The 18,975-nt window shown below is 50.3% G+C and overlaps 1 protein-coding gene across 4 annotated transcripts in view; it reads left to right on the forward strand.

Annotated features, from left to right (window-relative positions):
• Positions 1 to 8,979: 8,979 nt before the first annotated feature.
• The window catches only part of TEDC1 (tubulin epsilon and delta complex 1), a 78,123-nt gene continuing 68,127 nt past the window's right edge, over positions 8,980 to 18,975 (forward strand). For 2 of the 4 annotated variants that reach the window (XM_075097156.1, XM_075097158.1), the window contains exons 1-3: positions 8,980 to 9,159; positions 10,540 to 10,618; positions 17,745 to 17,947. In XM_075097156.1, the coding sequence (XP_074953257.1) occupies positions 8,998 to 9,159; positions 10,540 to 10,618; positions 17,745 to 17,947 (444 nt within the window). In that variant the 5' untranslated portion in view covers positions 8,980 to 8,997. Of the gene's footprint in view, positions 9,179 to 10,539; positions 10,619 to 17,744; positions 17,948 to 18,975 lie in introns of all 4 variants that reach the window. The other 2 variants (XM_075097159.1, XM_075097157.1) reach the window with 2 other exon arrangements.

Raw genomic sequence — 18,975 nt, forward strand, 5'->3', positions numbered from 1 at the left:
GCAACTGTGCTCTCTGTAATGGGGATCCCATGGGCCTTGCTTACAAAGCTCTTGCCGCTGGATTAAGGACCCTCCATGGCCTCTGGATTGAGCCCCATGCTGTGTGATGGTTCCATGTGCTTTGGCTCCTGGTGTGTGTGTGGTTCTGCCCTTCGCTGCCCACCCCAGGGGCTGCCTGAGCCCTGGGGGTTGGGAGCCAGCCCCTGGGTGCTGTGGGTGCTGGGGCTGACTGCGCCCCAAGGAAAAGTGTGGTGGGTGTGTTTTCTGGGATTGGGGTCTCCCTGGGCTTGGGGGGAAGACCCTGCCCCGCCCATGGCCTCACTGGGTCTGTCTCATGACATTTGCAGAAGACTAGAGCATGATGTCTCCCGCCATGAGCCACCTCTGTCACAGGGTTAAAGCAGAAGCATGGACAAGGGTCTGAGATTGCTGACCCATGGTCTCTCCGGCACTCAGCAGCCTCCTGGCCACATCCCTGCCCCCTCACAGCACCTGCTGAAAAGCCATGCCTGTGGGCAGCCCTCAGCTCTTCACTCCTGGATCTGAGATGGCACTTTGCAGCCCTCACTTGGCGCAGGGAAGTGTCTTGCTGGAAGGTGGTTAACTGTCACATTAGGCATACCTAGTGTTTGCTGCTTTCACTCTGAGCCACTGTATGAAAAGGCCAAATAAGGCAGGAGGTTACCAGTTAGGCAGAGCCAGCCTCCCTCGGTAGGGAAAGCAAAGGTGCAGTATTACTAAGCGAGAGCTGCCTTGCAAACGCTTTGCTCTTCTGTGTTTCCACCTCTTTGCCCAGCTGGAAGAACAGCACTGACAGATGTAAAAGATGTTGACTTGAAGGATGCTTCTTATGGTTTCTTAACCGTGTCTTTCCCTCACCCGAACCACCCCATTTACATATTCAGAGATACTTCACAACACACTGGGATATTTTTGTCTACAGTTTATGCATGCACTTCCTTAGAGACTGCTCTGCATCGTACTCTCATTCTGGCCTTACTAGGACTTGGCTAAAACCCTCAGGGGTCAGAGGCACATGTCTAATGTAGAAACCTTTGGTGTCAAAAGCAGCCCAATCTGAGAAGCATCTTAGAACTTCCCATGTGCTTGATGCCAAAAGGCTCTGCACCCACTAAGTATGCATCAGCAGGACAAAGTCGACCAGCTGGTGCTGCCTTGCCTCCCACTTAGGACAACAAATGCAGGCATCTGTGTCAAAGGCAAACTCGGATATTGCTGTGCAGCCACCACTACACTTCCCAGCCAACCAGGTCTCATAGGACCCCCTGCTCCTGCCGCTGCCCTTGCCAGCAGCCTCCCGGGGGTACCAGCATCCACAGCTCCTAGCCAAGACACAGTCCTGCTCTGCATCTCCGCTGGCACCCAGCCCACCCCTGGGGCACTGGGGATGTGGCTTTCCTCTGCAAACTGGGCTTCAAAGCAAACTAGCGATATAATCTCAGCAGCCTTGAGATAGCCCATGAGATAATGTTTATCCTCAGTGTTAAAAATAATGGCAAACACAAGTCTTGTCATTCTCTGGGCTTGCATAACTGTGTTCGGGAGGGAAAGGGAACCATGAATTGGGCTGCTGGTGTTTCCCAGCAGGGCCCAGCACCAAAACTTTTCTGGAGAAGCTAATTCCAAATGCAAGGGGCCAGGCTAGAAGGGATGAGCAGGCAACCACCGAGAGATATGGAAAAGCAAGCGCTGCTTGGGGAGGTGCTGGTGTGATCCAGCCCTTTGGCTGAAAACCCTTTCTGTGGGCAGTGGCAGCAGCTGGGGCAGGAGGCTGTGTGTTGCCATCTGCTCCGGTCCCTGACACTGATTTGCAGCGTAGGGGTGGTGGCTGGGAATGACTCTCCCTGCCCTGTGTGCATGGAGGGATGTAAGAACTATGCAAGGTCTGTGCAGCCTTAGGAAACCTGCAAAGAAGCTAAATCCAACCCTGCAGCTGCCTCCCTGGAGGAGGGGGGAAAAACTGGGGGTCCCTTCAGCAGGCTCTGGCAACAAGCCCTTGGGAATTGATTCCCAGTGCAAAAAGCTCCTTCAGGCTGTCCTATTTCTCTGCCCGCCCTGCAAGAGGAGCTCCCACTGACATGGTGATTAGCCCCAGAACTTGCTGTCAGGATACTCCCCTGTGAGTGCTGTGCTCGCAGTCACGCTCTCTGCCTGCTCCAGACTTGATGCTGTGAGGTTGGGCAGTTCAGGAGCAGGTCACATCTGCAGGGAGCTATGGTCAAAGAAAATACATGATAAATCGATTTTTTAAAACTCCCTTCAGTCTTTGGAGAGGAAGCAGAAACAGCTGTATCATATTTGGATAGGAAATCTGCACCCAAGCCGGGTGCTCCCCTCCGATGTGCACTGAGGCTCAGCAGCTGCCGGCGTGCTGGGGAGGTGGGCACAATTGTCAGCAGACACAATCTCTTCTCCATTGAACAGTAAATCTCCATGGCCTGGAGTGTGAGCTGTGCAGACAGACAGCAGTGTGGCCTCCAGCACAGCTCATCTGCAGTGCTTTTGGCCGTGAGACCCAGCAGGACCTGGGGACAGACAAAGACAATTCCCTCCCAGTGCAGTGATGCCCTGACTGTGCTGCTTCTGCAACAGGGGAGGTGGTGAGAGGTGCTCAGGGCAAATCCCAGCTTTTTTTTGGGATCAGCGAAGGATGCTCGCTCCGTGTGACCTTCCAGCTGCTCCCACCACTGGTGGAAGACCCTCAGGAGGTGGCCACCACCCCCCACATCCTGCCCAGTCACCATCCAGCAGCCACGGGGATATCACTGCCATTGCAGGTGGTCTCAGGGCACAGCCCCAGCCCCGAGGTGCCCGCCTGTAACAGCAAAAGGTGTCAGATGATTTCCAGCATGGTGATGCCCATCATGAAGATCCCCTGCTTTGTTGACCTGAACCACCACTGTTGCTGACCCTGGAGGAATGGGCTGTACTTCCTCTGCCACGATTTCGGAAGCCTGGGCTGAGATCAGTGATCGCTGAGCCTTGGTTGCTATAAACACTTCATCACTGTGACAAAAAAAAAACAAACATCACCCGTTCCTCTGATGGCTGGGTGCAGGCAAGCCCCAACACCCTGGGCAGGGAAGCAGAAGATGTTTTGGCAAAGGACGGGAAACAGGATGGGTTCAGAAACTAAACTGCTGCTGTTCCCCCCCGCCCTGCTCTGTAACTTTCTGTACAGAGGAAAAAGGAGAGGGTGATAGAAAGGGTGCTGGGGGGGTCCTTTAGCTGATCTGTAAGAGATGGGGATGTTTTGTCAGCCCCCAGTGGAGGCAGAGTGCAGGCAGGAGGGACTGATGTGGGTTGCCTGGCCCTGCATCCTCCTCCCAATGCAGATGGGACAGAACTTAATCTGAAGCAGGGGACAGATGTGACCCTGAGCCCACAGCTGGCAAGGGGGAGAGCTTAGGCTGGAAGCCTTGCAGCAGGGTGCTGCCCTCAGCGTTGCTCCCTAGAGCTGTCCTTAGGGCAGCAGCCCCATGGACAGAGTTTTGTCCTGCCAGCGTGGCCGTGGGAGTGAGCTACAGCTCACATCTGGGCTAACATCTGCTGGGAAGCCAGGGATCTGGTTCAATGTTGCCTGGCTGAGATGCCAGCCAGGCCACTGAGCCTCCCCTGCCAGCTCTGATGGGGATGCTAATGTGAGACCTCCGGCACTTCACTTGCGGTCTGGTGCTCTGGGTCCACAGCAGCCCTTGCGGCACAAGTGGGGCCAGGCACCTACCATGGGTCAAGCAGTTTGTTTCCCTGTGGGCGTGTTTCTGCAAATAAAGCTGTGTCCTCTTCAGAGACAGGCCAGGCACAGGCAGGGCTGGGGGAACGTGGCATGGGGGATGTGACAGCAGGTGTTGCTGCTTTTTGCTGCAGGGGGCTCATGGGGAAGAAGCCAGTCTAACTGGGTGGTACCCAGCTCACCACCATATCGGGTATTTTTAAGGCTGATTTGCGTTAAGTTCAAAAAGCTTTGATATCTCATGGGAGACCAGCTGAAAAAGTGTCTGCCCATCTCCTAACACCTCAGAAATCTGCCTTCTTAACTGGGCAGTGGTAAAGAGGGACCATGCAGCTCATGTCAGGCAGCAGCAGCTCTGCAAACTCATGTGGCAAGCTGGGACTTCCCAGCCCAGTTCTGCAAAGCAGTGGGTTGGGGAAGCCCGGTCCCATGAGCGGAAACAGCTTTGCATAGGTGGCAAAGAGGGAGTCAAACCTCATTCCTGATGGGGAACAACATCCCCAGCAAACACTGAAGCAGCTGAAGGTACTGAAGGCAGAGGGGGTCTGGTTAAGGGAGATGGCCAGGGGTGTAACGAGAAGCAGATGAGACCATGAATCACAGTACTGGAGACTGAGGTCTAATCAGCGAGCAAGGAGAGGAGGTGATGGGCTGTTCCACCATCACCACATCCCTGCCACTGACAATCCAGTGTTAGAGAGGAGCTGGGTGTGAAGAGCCCTGGGGATGTTTGCCAGGTCCTGGTGGCTTTTTCCAGCAAGGAGCCCAAAAAGAAAAGTTGGCATCAGGCATTAGAGCTGTGTTTTGCTTTCACACCTCTTGTATTATTTTCAAGGAAACAGGGAGAGTTTCCAAGGGGGAAGGTATTAGAGCTTCGCACAAAAGCCTCTGTCTTTCTTTGGTGAGTCTTAGGTTAAAGGCACGGGGGGAAGAGGGCAGGGGGTGTTTCCCTTTGTGCAGAGGTGGTCAGCTTGGCTGGTTAAGTAAAAAGGAAAGAGTGAAACTTCTGAGAACAGACAATTGTGAGATCTCTAATTTTTTTCCCTAATCATTCCCAATTCACTTATTGTACTGGAAGTGCAGACCCTGCATCAGGGGGCCTGAAACCCTAATGCCTACAGTAAGCATCCAACTGCCGGGAGGTGACCTTGATTTTTGGCACTTACAGCCCACGCATAGGCCTATTGCAGACTACTAATTCACTGTGTCCAGGAAAACCTGCGCTAGGCTATTTGTGTAGCCGTTATGGTCCCTCTCGGGGATCCAGTGATCTGTAACTGTTACATGATGCGACCGGCCATCCCCGCAATGTCAGCACCCCTTGCACCCACCAGCAAGAACGGTGCCAGGAGGCAGCTCATTCATCTCTGGCAAGGAAATGCCTATTTGCAACCTGATGTGGCTGCTCTGAGTGTGCTGATGGCTGGACTGCAACAGCAGAGACCCCAGGGTGGCTGGTCTAGAAGTCACCATCCTCTCCCCAGCCAAGGAGGGCTGCTTGGCTGACTGAGCCCACAATGGATCATCATCATCAGATGCTGGGGCTGTTCCATACCTATTGGGAGCTGTGAACCCTGACCCTGCTCCAGGCGGTGTGGGACTGAGCATCGCTGCAGGCCTGCCCTGCTATGCAGGTGCTCTGTGTTCACAGCCCCTGTGCTGTTCTGCTCCTTCCTGCCAGCAAGATGTTTGCCCTGCTGCCAGGCCGTGCCTTTTCCTGCTCAGATTAACCCAGCATCCCAGCAAGGGGAGAGAGCCAGGAGGGCGCTGGGGAAGAGCTGGAAATATTTGCAGTAGGAAGCACTGCAGCCTGCCTGATCTGCCCAGCGTGCGAGATGCTACGGCCACCCAAAGCCGCCCTCATGCGGGCAGGGAGTGCGGCTGTTGTCTGCTCTGATGTCTGCTCAGCCACCGCTGCTGCTGCTGCAGGGAGGAGAAAGGAGAGGAGTGAGGAGCTCCGGCTGCCCAGAGCTGGCGGCAGAGTGTGGGAAGCACTGATGCACGGCCTGGGGGCCTGGCCAGGAGACAGGCTGGCTCCCGCCTGCGCCTTCACGGGGATAAAAGCATTAAAAAAAATAATAAAAATAAAAGAGCGGAGGGGTTGCTTTCCCAGGAGACAACCTTACACCTTCCTCTTGGTAGAGCTGGGCTGAGGTGACATCAGGAAGCCGTGCTGCTGCTGGAGCGAGCAGAGGTCGCCGTTATCGCATACAATCTGCATGAGGCAACGGGCCGCGGCTGTCACCTCTGGCAACGGCCGCAAACAGTGGGGCGGTCTGCGGCGGCGGGTTGCCATGGTGCGGGTGCAAACAGGCACCCTCGGCCCTGCCTGAGTCACCCGGGGCGGAAATGACCCCAGCTGACACATTGTGCGGAAAACGGTCGGCTGCGTGGCTGTGCGGCATCGCCCGAGCCCCGGGAACTGAGCGACGGTGTAGCCCGGTGACCTCTCCCCAGGAGGAGCATCCCTGGCTACCCACTATGTGCCCAGACCTTTCCTTCCTGTTCTGGTCCCCAGTGCTGTGCTCGCTGCTGGGGCAACTCACAGCTTGGCCCATCCCGAAACTGCCTTGGTGCCAGGGCAGAGCTGGGGGGCCCAGAGAAGCGGCTGGGCAAGTCAAGCTTATGACCCAGCTCCATCCTGCTTTCCCCTGCCATACAGAGGATCCTGGAGGCTTCCACGAGTCTCCTCTGTCCTCACAGGTCCACATGGTGACGTGAGAGTGGTGTGCTGATGTCAGACAGTCATTGTTCATTTGCTTCTGTCAGTCACTGCAGGACCAGGGCTTGGGACAGTGGAGGCGAGGGTGGCCTGGATGCAGCGTGGCAGGGGCTCTGCTGCTGGTGGCGTGGCGTTGCGGTCCCTGCTGGGACAGCATGCTGGGGACTGTCACACTGTCACCTCCTTTGTCTGTCCGCAGCACAAGGTCCACTTCTGCAGCAGGAAACCATCACCTTCCCATTGGCTTCTCCCACCCTGGGAAAACCGTCCAGGCAGCCGGCAGAGCAGATAAGTGGAGCCTCGTGTGCCGGGACCAAGCCCCTGCCATGCTGTGCCATGCTGGAGAGGCTGGGATTTGCCACCTAGTGCCTGACTTGCCTGTGGCCAGGTGCCAACCCTCCGCAGCACCAGGCGTCTCGTGTCAGCTGCGCCCACAGGGCTGTGTGCCAGGGGAGCCATGGGGCCGGGGACCAGGGAACGCTGGCTGGGAGGGCGGCCAGCCCATCTCCAGGGCGCCGCACAGCTGGTCCGGACAGTGGGATGGAGAGGCGGCACGGGGGTTCTCAGCGTGCCGGGATGGCATGCATCCCAGCTGCTGTTCCAGTGCCAGGTGATGATGCTCACTGGCCAGGGCACTGGTGTGTTGGTTGGGGGGACAGGAGCCCAGAGCGGGGGCGTGATGGGTAGAGTCACCCATCAATGCGTGCCTGGATACTGCAGGAGAGTCCTTGTCTCGGCAGCAGCAAAGCAGGCAGCTGCCCTGGGGAGGAAAGGCCTAGACAGAGGAATGTGTGTGGGGACAGGGATGGCTTTGAGCAGGGTTTATAGAGTGGTCAAGAAAACACAGGAAATTGGCTCCAGCTGAAGGTCCTCCTGCCCGGAGACTGCAGCAGGAATGGGAAAATAGACAAGCGATGTGTCATGGAGGGACCAGACGGTGCCTGATAGCAGCAAGGTATGGAAAGCTGAGAAGGATGCCAAAGACAGCAGAGGATTATCCAGGTCCGATAAGGCTCTGGGCAAGAGAAAAGGACTTTATGGGCTGTTGGGAACCAAAGGCAAGGAACTATGTGGACATGCCAAACCTGTTAGGAAGGAGAGCAAAGTGGATAGAGATTGCTGAGCTAGGGCTGGACGAAGGATAAGGAAAATGCTTTCCAGGCCATTATGAAAGGAGGGTGTGAGACAACAGCTGCTAGAGAAGATTTTTTTAAAAAATCCTTAAGCCTGGATAACTCACACCCAGGGGACCTTCCAGGGCTGGCTGGAGCAGCATCCAGGATCCGTGGGACTGGGAGAGCACTAATGCAACGCTTGGCGTCAGAAAAGGCCATGCTCCTCAGCATAGGGGTGGGAGGCAGGAGAGGCAGCAACCGGAGGGAAAGAGTGCAAACACAGTTCATGCTAGCAAGCAGGCTTTGCTGAAGGTCTCGTCAGACCAGCATGATTTCTCTCCTCATTGTGAGCAGCCGTTTGGCTGCAACAGGCTATTCCATAGCTAGAAGGAATTTCATGTGTTATTTCATGGTGTTCAGATATTGAAAAAAAAAAAAAAAGGAAAAGCATGATGCTAGATCCATATATAGTGCATTCAGTGGGTGATGAACTGGGTAATTGGCCAAGAAGGCATCAGTGGGGGTTTTGAGCAGGTCTTAAGTATAGGAACAGGCAGGATCCCCGCTCTGCTGGTGGAGCAGACCAGTGTCCCTGGCATGTGCCGGTTGTGTCCCTCCCTAAAGCCAGCAGCAGGAATCCATCATAGGGCCAGCCAAGACATGGACTTTCCATCTCAGTGACTCAGGCTATCTCCCAAACAGTAGAACCATTTACCCCCTGCCCCCGCCAAGGATTAATCCCTGGGATTGCTTCAATTAGGAGTTTCTAGGCCTGGGGACCCAAGCTGCGTGCATCATACCCCACAGAGCGGAAAAGTTGCAGTTCTTCTCTTGCTGAGACAAAACACGGGTAGGAAGACGGGGGTTGAAGGTGAGCCCCTGCTGCCAAAATGTGCGCTCCACCACTGGCTGAGAAATGATTTCTTGGTCTGACAGCAGCAAAGTTGTATTTTTAGAAAAGCCGAAGTTGAGGTTTTGCAATAACTCTTTCGGCCAGGAAGGGTGGGGCAAGCTCGTAGGGCTTGCTTGGAGTTTTCGGCTGGCCAGGAGATGCGGCTGTGGCTCAGGGTGAGCCTGCCTTGCCTCACGCAGATGGCAAGAGGTGACCTGCAGGCTTGCTGTCCTCTGGGCACTTCCCACTCGGGACAGTTCCCAGTGGAGGCAAGAAGTGAGCTCTCTCTCTCTCCCTAAGGCATGAGCACGGGGAGAATAAATAATGGCAAGACCACTGAGCTGTGAGAAGCCAGGGAGAACGGCCCCGGGACGCCCGGGCGGGCGGCACCCCGTCGCTCCAGCCCACGCGTGCCCCCATCCCCGCGGCGGCGCAGTCCGCCCTCCCAGCCGCCAGGGGGCGCCGCCGCAGGTGGGCTCAGGGGTCTGGCGGGGCCCGCCCCGCCGTACTGCGCATGCTCCCGCCGCACACCGTTGGAGGGCGGGAAGCGGCGGCAGCGGAGCGGGATGTGGCGGCGGCAGGAGCGGGGCCGGTCGCTGCCGAGTGCAGTCGGTGCGCTGTGCCGGGCCCTGCCGCCCCGCGCCCGGCCCGCCCCCGACACCCTCCGCCGCGCCAGGTTCGACCGGCCGCAGGCGGTGAGCGCGGGCCGCTCCGGGACACCCTTCACCGGCGGCCCCCGCTGTTGTGTAGCCACCCGCTGCCGCCTCCCGCCGCGCCCTCCTGGGGCACGGGGGCAGCTGTTCGGGTCCCCCCGGGGGGAACGAGGAGCCCTGTGCGGGGCCGGGCCCCGCGTGGTGGGGGGACACGGGGACAGGGACAGCTGCGTGGGGACAGGGACTGGGTCGGGGCTTCTGCGTGGGCCCGGCCGGCGCTGCCTTGTGTCACTCCGCAAGCTCGCTGCTCTTGGAAGGGCTTTGCTTTCTGGGGTTGTTCAGCCTGGAGAAGAGAAGGCTGCGGGGAGACCTTATTGTGGCCTTCCAGTACTTAAAAGTGGGACTATAGGAAGGATTAGAGCAACCTCTTTAGCAAGGCCTGTTTTGACAGGAAAAGGGGTAATGGTTTTAGACTAAAGGAGGGGAGATTAGGCTAGATATAAGGAAAAAATTTTTTGCAGTGAGGGTGGTGAAGCGCTGGAACGGGTTGCCCAGAGAGGTTGTGGAGGCTCCATCCCTAGAGACGTTCAAGGTCAGGCTGGACGTGGCTCTGAGCGGCCTGATCTAGTTGAAGGTGTCCCTCCTGCTCACTGCAGGGGGGTTGGACTAGATGATCTCTAAAGGTCCCTCCCAACCTAAACCATTCTGTGGTTTTAACTTAAAGCTCAGTATTTCACTGTGGTCTGCAACACCTTTTCTAGTGTTACCTGAGGTTTGCTTCCCTTTACCATACGCCCACTTGGGACTTTCTGCTTCGGGGCTTTACGGAGCAATGCTTGTGAGGCCTCCATCTCACACACAGGGTGCTCCACTTGCTCAGTTAGCTATTTTAAGCATTTTACAAGTGTTGACTGAAATTCCAACTGTAAGAAGCACTGTTTCGGCATGTTTGTCGGCATACTGCCCTTGTGTGGCCAAGAAATGATTTTCAGTTCCAACTCATTGTGTCCTGCCTCTTATTTGTGAGTTTTTAATAGTCAGATCTATTCAGCATCTTCAAGTGCTTGTTTGACTACAGGCGAGTTGTGCCATATGTGGTTATATCAGAGCATATGCTTTGGAAGCCGCACTCCTCTATGCCTGTGCCTCAAAGTAGAAGTGCTCGGTTTTGCTGTACCTTCAGCATTAGTAGCTCCTCTCTTTCTGAGTGCACCTTACTGTAGGTAGTGTTCATAAGACAGCTAATGCATGAACCTGCCAGATTCAACAGTGTTGGCCGGATGCAGGTGTACTCTTCCATGTAACAGTTGATGCTTAGATATGAGTTTAATTGCCTAATTAAGGCTAAGTATGTGACAGATCTTTTGTCTGCTGATTTCCCCCCACCCCTCTTTCTTTTGCAGAGCCTGGATTTCTGGAGGCTGCTCTACGCTCTTCTGAAACAAATCCATGGAGGCAAGTGGAGCGAGTCTGATGCCATAGGTAACCTAGTCAGTCTGGCTGAGTGTGCTATTTCTGTCTGTCCCAGGGAACTACTGGGACTGGTTTTGTAGCATCTTCCCTTTGGCTCATTGCTCCCAGTCAGAAGTGCTTCATTTTGAATGCCTTTGTTTAAGCCACTGATTCTTACCATTGCATCACAGGTGTGCAGGCAGGTTTACGCCTCTTTGCCTTGCTTTGCCCAGGAAACTGGGATGTTTTTGTGTCTGCTAGGTACTCTTCCTTCCCTTGGACATTTCACTGCAATGATCTTATGCATTCTCAGCATCTGCAGAGTTAATTACAGAAATAGATTTATTTTTCCTTTGATCCCTTCTGTCCCTATTCCAGATATGACACGTGATTCTGTGGTTAATTTTCTGTCAAGTCCTATGTCAGGGCAATGCATTATAGCATATGAACTACAAGAAGGTCATTGTGATGCTGCAGCATGTACCCAAGAATGGCAATGAAGCTGGTGAAGGGTCTGGAGGACAAGCCTTATGAGGAGCGGCTGAGGGAGCTGGGGTTGTTTAGCCTGGAGAAGAGGAGGCTGAGGGGAGACCTTATCGCTCTCTACAGCTACCTGAAAGGAGGTTGTAGTGAGGTGGGTGTTGGTCTCTTCTCTCAAGTTACTAGTGATAAGGCAAGAGGAAACGGCCTCAAGCTGTGTCAGGGGAGGTTTCGATTTGATATTAGGAAATATTTCTTCAGTGGAAGGGTTGTCAAGCACTGGTACAGGCTGCCCAGGGGAGTGGGTGAGTCACCATCCCTGAAAGTATTTAAAAGATGTGTATATGCAGTGGTGGACTTGGCAGTGCTAGGTTAATGGTTGGACTTGATGATCTTTTCTTTTCCGAGCTAAATAATTCTATGATTCTATAAAGGCAGCATTTTGGATTGAAGTTCTAGACAAAACAAAAAGTAAAGTGAATATTTTAGAGGGACCATAAATATCTCTATGGACAGGGCCACTGCTCCAGAGGGAAGCTGAATACAGGTTGGCTTCTCACAGTGACAGAGCACTAATTTCTTAAATGTTTGTTATTCTACATACGATACTACTCTGCAGACTTCTCTCTTGGAAGATGTCTTTCTAGAGCCCTTTCATTGTCAGAGAAAGTTTTGAGAATGGGATTGCCTGTGATGGATAGAGGTCTCCTCAGACCAAAACCACTTAAAATCCACTTCTGCCCTTGAAAGTGCAAAAAAAAAAAGGCAAAACAAACCTCAGCAACAGTGTGTAAGCCCCTGAAGAGCTGGCAGTCTGAGGCTCTGTAAGCAGAGTTAAAAAAGGCTAAGTATTTTGGATGCTATCTCTCAAGGAGTGTGGAGCAAAACTGACATAGTTTTGCTGGTAGCTCAGCAGGAAATCAGCATGGTTCTGTGTTACTCACAGGACTGCTATTTTTCATCTGGCTATTTTTGCTTTTCTACTCATCCACAATCGGCTGTGTATGGTAAGTCAATTTACTGGCTGCCTCCACAGCTTTGTGGAGGTGGTCCTGCACAAGTGCAGCCTCCTTGAATCGTCGCTGCTCCCATACTAATTGCTTCTAGCGTTTGGAGGCAGGATTTCCATGTGCATGTGGCACGTTGCTGGGTCTGGAGAGAGTAAACCCAGCCCCTGTTGGTAGATCACAAGGTAGGAATGTGTGGTTCTGCTCAGAACTGCTGAGCTGAATTTTAAGAAGCTTGTTTAGTCACAATTTGGTGATTAAGGCTGAAACTTGGTTTGGGTAGCTGTACTGTCTTTCAAATTACACTATTACCTTTGCTTGGCCAAGTGAAGGAGTTGTCTGCTGCAAAGTGGAGACCAATGATGAGTGGCATTCTTCAGGGGTCGGTATTGGGACCAGCACCGTTTAACATCTTCATCAATGACATGGTGCACTTGATCCCACTGTCTCTCAGCAAGTTTTGGCCTGTAGTCGGTGTGCGTTGTTGGGGTCACAGTGGTTCTTCTCACTACTCTGTAGAGTGAGACGTACATTTCATTTGGGATGTTGGGCCGTTTGCTGTCATGAGGTGCTAGAAGAAAGCGGTGCATTGCAAGGACAGAATGCTCTTACAGATTTTCCCCAGAAAATTTTTCCTTGATCTGGGAAGTCCTTTTTATCCAGTGGCTTTTGAGGTTGCACCCCAGTGTGTATTTCTGTTTCAAGTTAGTAGTTTTCATTAGTCGTTTTTTGATCTGATCTTGTCATATAGGTGAATTTTAGAGGAGGTTAAAAATTGCTTTGAATAGAACAGCTACTAGTCATTTCCTTGTTATGGTTGTGATGTGATATTGTTTAGAAAAACTTCCTGCATCGTGTTTTTAAATGGTTGATGTATTTTATTGCCTAGCTAGCAGAAAAGAAAATATTTGAAAAATCACATATATAAAAAAAAAATCCCGAGTTTGCTGTTTTAAAATATAGGAACTATTGCAGAAAGAAACCAGAAATCCCACTGAAGCCTGCCAGTCAGTGGCAGGTAAAATTCTGCTAATGGCTCTTTTGGTTTCTCATTTTGGAAGAATTCTTTCTTCACACAGTAAAAAACACTTACTATAAACTTTGGGAAGCCATTAATACACTCCAGCCCCTTAAACAGGTCAGAACAATGGGTCTCTCATCAGTGGAGTATGAGTCAAAGCAAGCTGTGTAAGAGTACTCTGGGCATAACCTTACTGATGAGGTCCGGATTAGTGGTTTCAGGCTGCTCTTTCTTCAGAGGCTGATGGACTTGGTTAACAACCTAACACTGCATCAGGTAGCACTGCAATATGCATTTAGATAGTTGCAGGAAATGTTTCTTTTCTGGAGTCACAATTCTTTTTTTATAGTACGGGAAAGAGGTCTGGATCTGCAATATATTTTTGTTTGTTTGACAAATGAAGCAGAAAATGTTCTTCTGCAGCAATAGTTTCCTGTAATACCACTACCTATGCAGGTGGTTCTTGCCTGAGTGCATGAAGTAATGTATTTGTGTCAGTTCTTGTACTTGATTTAGTTCCTTTCCATCTTAGCAAGGCTAACACATAATGCTTATTTGAATATCATGTTGTAATTCACTGAAAATATTCTGCAGGATTCATAAAGTGGAGGAGCACAGCTTGAAAGTAATTTTAAGAGAGCTGAACCCTGAGGTTCATCCACAGCTTGGTCTTACTTGCTGAATGTACTTTTTATAAAGAATATGCGTGCAGAAGTGGATTAGTTGGAAGGACTGTGTGGGTCTTTCTGTATAAATTGCCTAATCCTAATGAAATGCCGTAAGGAGATGTTGTCAAAGAGGAGGTGTTTGAGTGACTGGTGTTATCTGCTGTCTGAGTGATGTTTTTTCCTCTTTCTCAGCTGCACATTGTGGAGGAATCCATCTTAGTCTTGGGTACTTACATAGCCTCTACTGCCATTTATCTGAGCACTGTAGAGGTGAGGAAAATTGACTTCTTTAAGGTCATGGAAAGACTCTTTGAGCCCCAATTCCAGACCTGTACTTTGACTGCTCACCCACAATTCCTGCCTGATACTCACACTGATCGTACCTTCTCATGTGAGGGCAATGTTTTGCAGAGGGAGAGGTGAAACTGGGGGAGACAAAGGACCTAGAGCAACACAGAAATTCAGGTGGCGATTTACTTGGGTGGATCTGGTCCTGAGTGGTATATCAGATCAGAGAAATGGTGATAAAGGAAAAAAACCAACCTGGCTTGCTCTCTATTCCTTCTCTTTGATATGTGATTTCTTGGGGAGCTCCCTGAGCTGCAGATGGCAGCATGGGATGCTTGTTGGCTTTGAAAAAGGGGAAAATATGTACTTATTTTCCTTCTTTTTGGAGTATTTCTGCCTTTACCTGTTATGGCTGTTTCTTTCTTGACAAATGCACAAAGAAAAGAAAAGGCCAACACGAAAACGTAGCTCATGTGAGAATGTACAAGAGTGATCAAAAGAAAATCTCTAACATCTGAGTGCTCCCCCTGTGCATGAGGGATTGGAGTGTGTATCTACAGCAAGATTTTTAGCAAGCCATAGGCATTTCTGCCATGAAGGGAAGGTACTTATTTTCATGTTCGCAGGTCCTGCAAAAAGAGCCAACGGAGTGATTTAGGTGTTTGGGTCCTTTGGTGTCTGTCGTGCAGAAACAAGCTAGGTTTAAAACCAATTGTCCAACTGTCAGGTGCATCTGCAAAAGCACTGCTATGCAAAACACTAGTCCTGCAAAAAAATTAGTAGCTCTGCACCCTCATGTCACCTGCTTAATCACACTCCTGATCTTGGTTTTTTTGTTCTTCAGCCATGGTTAATGTCTTTGTCAGGAATTCATTTGTAGCTTTCACATGGCCAGTTGCGTATTCCCAGTCCTACTGCTGCAGATGTGCAGTATTCTGTGTAACAGTTTCAGCTGTGTATTTGAACTGAGGAGCACTCTGGAAGTAGGCATGTCCTTAAGGATCCACATTCTTGTTTCCCTAAATCCTAAAGCTGCTTAAATAGTGCAAACAATATACCTTCCTCTGTTTGTCAAGGCGCAAAGGGCTCGTTGGCTCTTTATGACTACCAGCTCCTTACAGCCTGAGCAGAGCTGTAGCAATGTACTGCTCCTATAGGGTTACTAGCATAGGTCAGCTTATAGCTCCTCCCTGCGTCTTGGCTTTGTATTACTTTTGGTGGATAAGACTTCTTCAGCATTTTGCAAATCAAGTTAAATCAGCTGGTCTTCAATGTGAGAGTCTCCTGTAATTAACAAATTCCTTTTGAGCAGCAGCAGCATTGCTTTTTCTTGGTTTTTGTTTTGAAGTTGGTCATTGTGTGTTTTTTGAGTTTCAGCAGCTGATGCCAGACAAAGAAAGATTACAATATATGTCAATGCTAAGGGATGTTTTTACTACAAGTGGCAAGGCACAGGCAAATGGGTATGTAATGTGATGAATTGGTATGTTAATTAAGGACAGAAGTGACAATCCCTGGTTGTGCAAGGTTTGTATTTCCTGTTATTTTTGTGTGTGTGAGTGTGTACCTTTTTTATAAAACCCTATGGAGGATACCGAAGCATTACACTGGAAAAGGGGAGCAGCTTTCTTCCTTGCATTGTAAGAATGCCTAAAATGGATCAAACTGAAGGTTCCTCTAGCTCCATCCAGCTGTGGCAGCTGTCAGAAGTGGATGCCTGGGGAAAGGAAAGAGCAAATATAGAGGGATGCTTTCAGCAGGGTATCCTTTCAGCCTCCAGTAATTTACATCTCAGACTTCCCAAACCAGAGAGGATATCTTTGTATTCCATAAGCTTCCATGAACTCTTGCTTTGTAAATCTGGTTCCTCCCTGAGCCTCTGTAACTCTGTGTCCATAGTGTCCCGTGGCCAGAAATCTCAGAGCTTTGCTGTATGTGTGAAGAACATCTCTGATTTGTTTTGACTCACATGCTTGCTAACTTTGTTTCGTGGCTCACAGTTCTTGCATTGAATGTCATGCAAACAAATTATTCCTTAATCACCCATTCCACAGCACTCGTGGCTTGAAAGAGTTTTGTCATATCCATTCTCAGTCATTTTCTTGGCCTATGTTGTCAGTTCTTACAGTGAAGCTGTTCTGTACTTGTGATCATGCTTGTCCTTTCCCTTTGTTTTTTTCCAAGTCGTCTGTAGCCTTTTTGGAGCTGAAGAAATAAAATAACACTGTGAATTTGAGATGTGGGGTCACAGTGGATATAAACAACAATATAATGCTGTTCCCTGTGTTCTGTTTAGTTTCCTTTCTAGGTTTCTCACATTCATTTGCTTTTGGATGCATATGAGAACTGAGTGTGATATTGGACTGAAAAATCTTACCATCTAAAGCTGTGTTCCTGAGTCCAGTGGTCAGCTCCAAGCCCGTTGCTATGTCAGTAAAGTTAGGATTGCTTTTTCCCGTGTGTGCATCATTTCTCATTTTTTTTCTAAAAAAGAATTTTATCTGTCATTTTAAAGTTTGGGCTCACTAGGTTCTGCAATCCTTCATGATCTGCCTGCATTCCTTACTACTGAGTGATATCACATCAGCACCAAATTTTCTGTCGCTCTCACGTTGTCAGTGTGTCATTTTGAGTTGTTTGATCAGCAGTTTTTTAGCTCAGAGCCCTCATGTGAAACCACCATTTGTTCCTACCCTTTGGTTCTTGTCTGCTAGGCACTTGTCATTGATTCAAGGGCTTTCCCTCTCCCTCCGCCACTGTGGCTTAGTTTCCTTGTGCTAGTTGAATCCTAAAGTTTCCTTAAAGCTTCCTAAAGTGGGAAGTGTAAATATCCTGCATTGGTTGAATCTTCCTTAATCGCTTGCTTCTTGTTGCCTTTGGAGAATTCCAGTAGCTTTTTGAGCAGGAATTCCTTTTACAATAACTGTTCTTCCCCAGTACGTATTGTTTATCATTGTCACCATAATTATGTTCTTGATTATGGTTCTGAGTTAGTACAGAGTTGAGACTTACTGGTCAGAACCTTTTTAAATAATAATTTCCTCTGTGTTTCCTCAGTATTTTACAGTTCTACAGTGCCTGTCTTGTAGCTGTCAGGTAACATTTGCTGGTGTGAAGGAATATGGATCAGAGCATTCCTGAGAATTAAATAGTCCCCATGGTCTAGTATGCAGTGTGGTGTGCTGCGTTATCTCTGCCTGCTCATTGGTGCTCAGAGATTTGCAGCAGGCTGTGAAACTCCTATCTCTAAATTTCAGTTTCATTCAGGAGTAAAGTGACTCAGAGTGGTTACTAATTCATAGCATGCTTGGTGGCTCATAAAAAATGAATAGGTGGAGTCCTGTTACAGTGGGGATGGCTATGTACCTTTTTTGTGTTTGTTAATCTCCAAGAGGCCGTTATGGGCTTGATCTCAACCTTTAATTTCTTCTTTTCTCTTAGCAGTAGTACCTGTAGATCAGAATGGGGCAGCATAAGAAAGGCTTTTACCCTTTACCTCCTGTCTGTTGTCACTTGTTGGTAAAGACTGTAGTCACTTGTTGGTAAAGAGTAGTCTCTACTGTCTTCCACTAATCTTAGGCTTGATTAAAAATCTTGCTCTCAGAGGATGCAGTAGTTTCTGGAACTGAATGGGTAAATGCATTGAGTTACAGGTAAGTGCAGTGTGTAATTATTGTTTTCTTCTTTTTCAGATAACCAAATTAGGTTTGTAAAATCAGCGTTTTGGTACCATGGCTATGGCAGGCCAGAACTCTATCAGCTCCCCTCCGATGGCTCAGCAGGTAGTCGGGAGCTGCTGCTGGCATTTTCCTGGCTGCTGCACAGACTCAGCCTCTTGGAGCAGCTTTTGGCTCGGAACAGAGTAAAGACTGGAGATGAAACCTCTGTGTGTACGGTGAGCCTCTTTGTGTCCTTCCACCCTATCTGTCCATAAGTAACTTTCTGTGACAAGCAGCTGTGTCATCACTAGTGTGTAATGTGTGGTGTCGTGGCACGTTTACAAATAAATGCCTTACTCCAGCTTTAAAAAAACCTTAAAGGGGTCAGCATCTGGAAGCTGTTTCCTTTCCCTTCTCTAGACTCTGTGTTCACATGATCTGGGTTCCTTCTCAAACTCCCACCCCTGCCTAAATTCCCTGATTTTTATTTCCAGTATAGGTGAGACCAGTGTGGAGGAGTGCAAGTAAGTGAATCACAGAATGGTTTGGGTTGGAAGGGACCTTTAGAGGTCATGTAGTCCAACCCCCCTGCAATGAGCAGGGACATCTTCAACTAGATCAGGTTGCTCAGAGCCCTGTCCAGCCTGATCCTGAATGTTTCCAGGCACAGGGCGTCTATCACCTCTTTGGGCAACCTGTGCCAGTGTTTCACCACCCTCATTGTAGAAAATTTCTTCCTTATATCTAGTCTAAACTTGCCCTCTTTTCGTTTAAAACCATTACCCCTTGTCCGATTGCAACAGGCCTTGCTAAAAAGTCTAGCCCCATCTTTCTTATAAGCCCCTGAAAGTACTGAAAGGCTGCAATAAGGTCTCCCCGGAGCCTTCTACAGGCTGAACAACGCCAAGTCCCTGAGAGGTGTTCCATCTCTTGGATCATTTTTGTGGCCCTCCTCTGGACCTGCTCCAACAAGTCCATGTCTTTCCTGTGCTGAGGACCCCAGCGCTGGAGACAGGACTCCGGGTGGGGTCTCGCCAGAGCAGAACAGAGGGGCAGAATCACCTCCCTCGACTTGCTGGCCACACTTTTGATGCAGCCCAGGATATGGTTGGCTTTCTGGACTGCAAGCACACGTTGTTGGCTCATGTCCAGCTTTTAATCCACCAGCACCCCCAAGTCATTCTCCATAGGGCTGCTCTCAACCCCTTCATCCCCCGGCCTGTACTGATACTGGGAGTTGCCCTGACCCAGGTGCAGGACCTTC

Source organism: Phalacrocorax aristotelis, chromosome 6, assembly GCF_949628215.1.
Source record: "Phalacrocorax aristotelis chromosome 6, bGulAri2.1, whole genome shotgun sequence".
Lineage (NCBI taxonomy): Eukaryota > Metazoa > Chordata > Aves > Suliformes > Phalacrocoracidae > Phalacrocorax > Phalacrocorax aristotelis.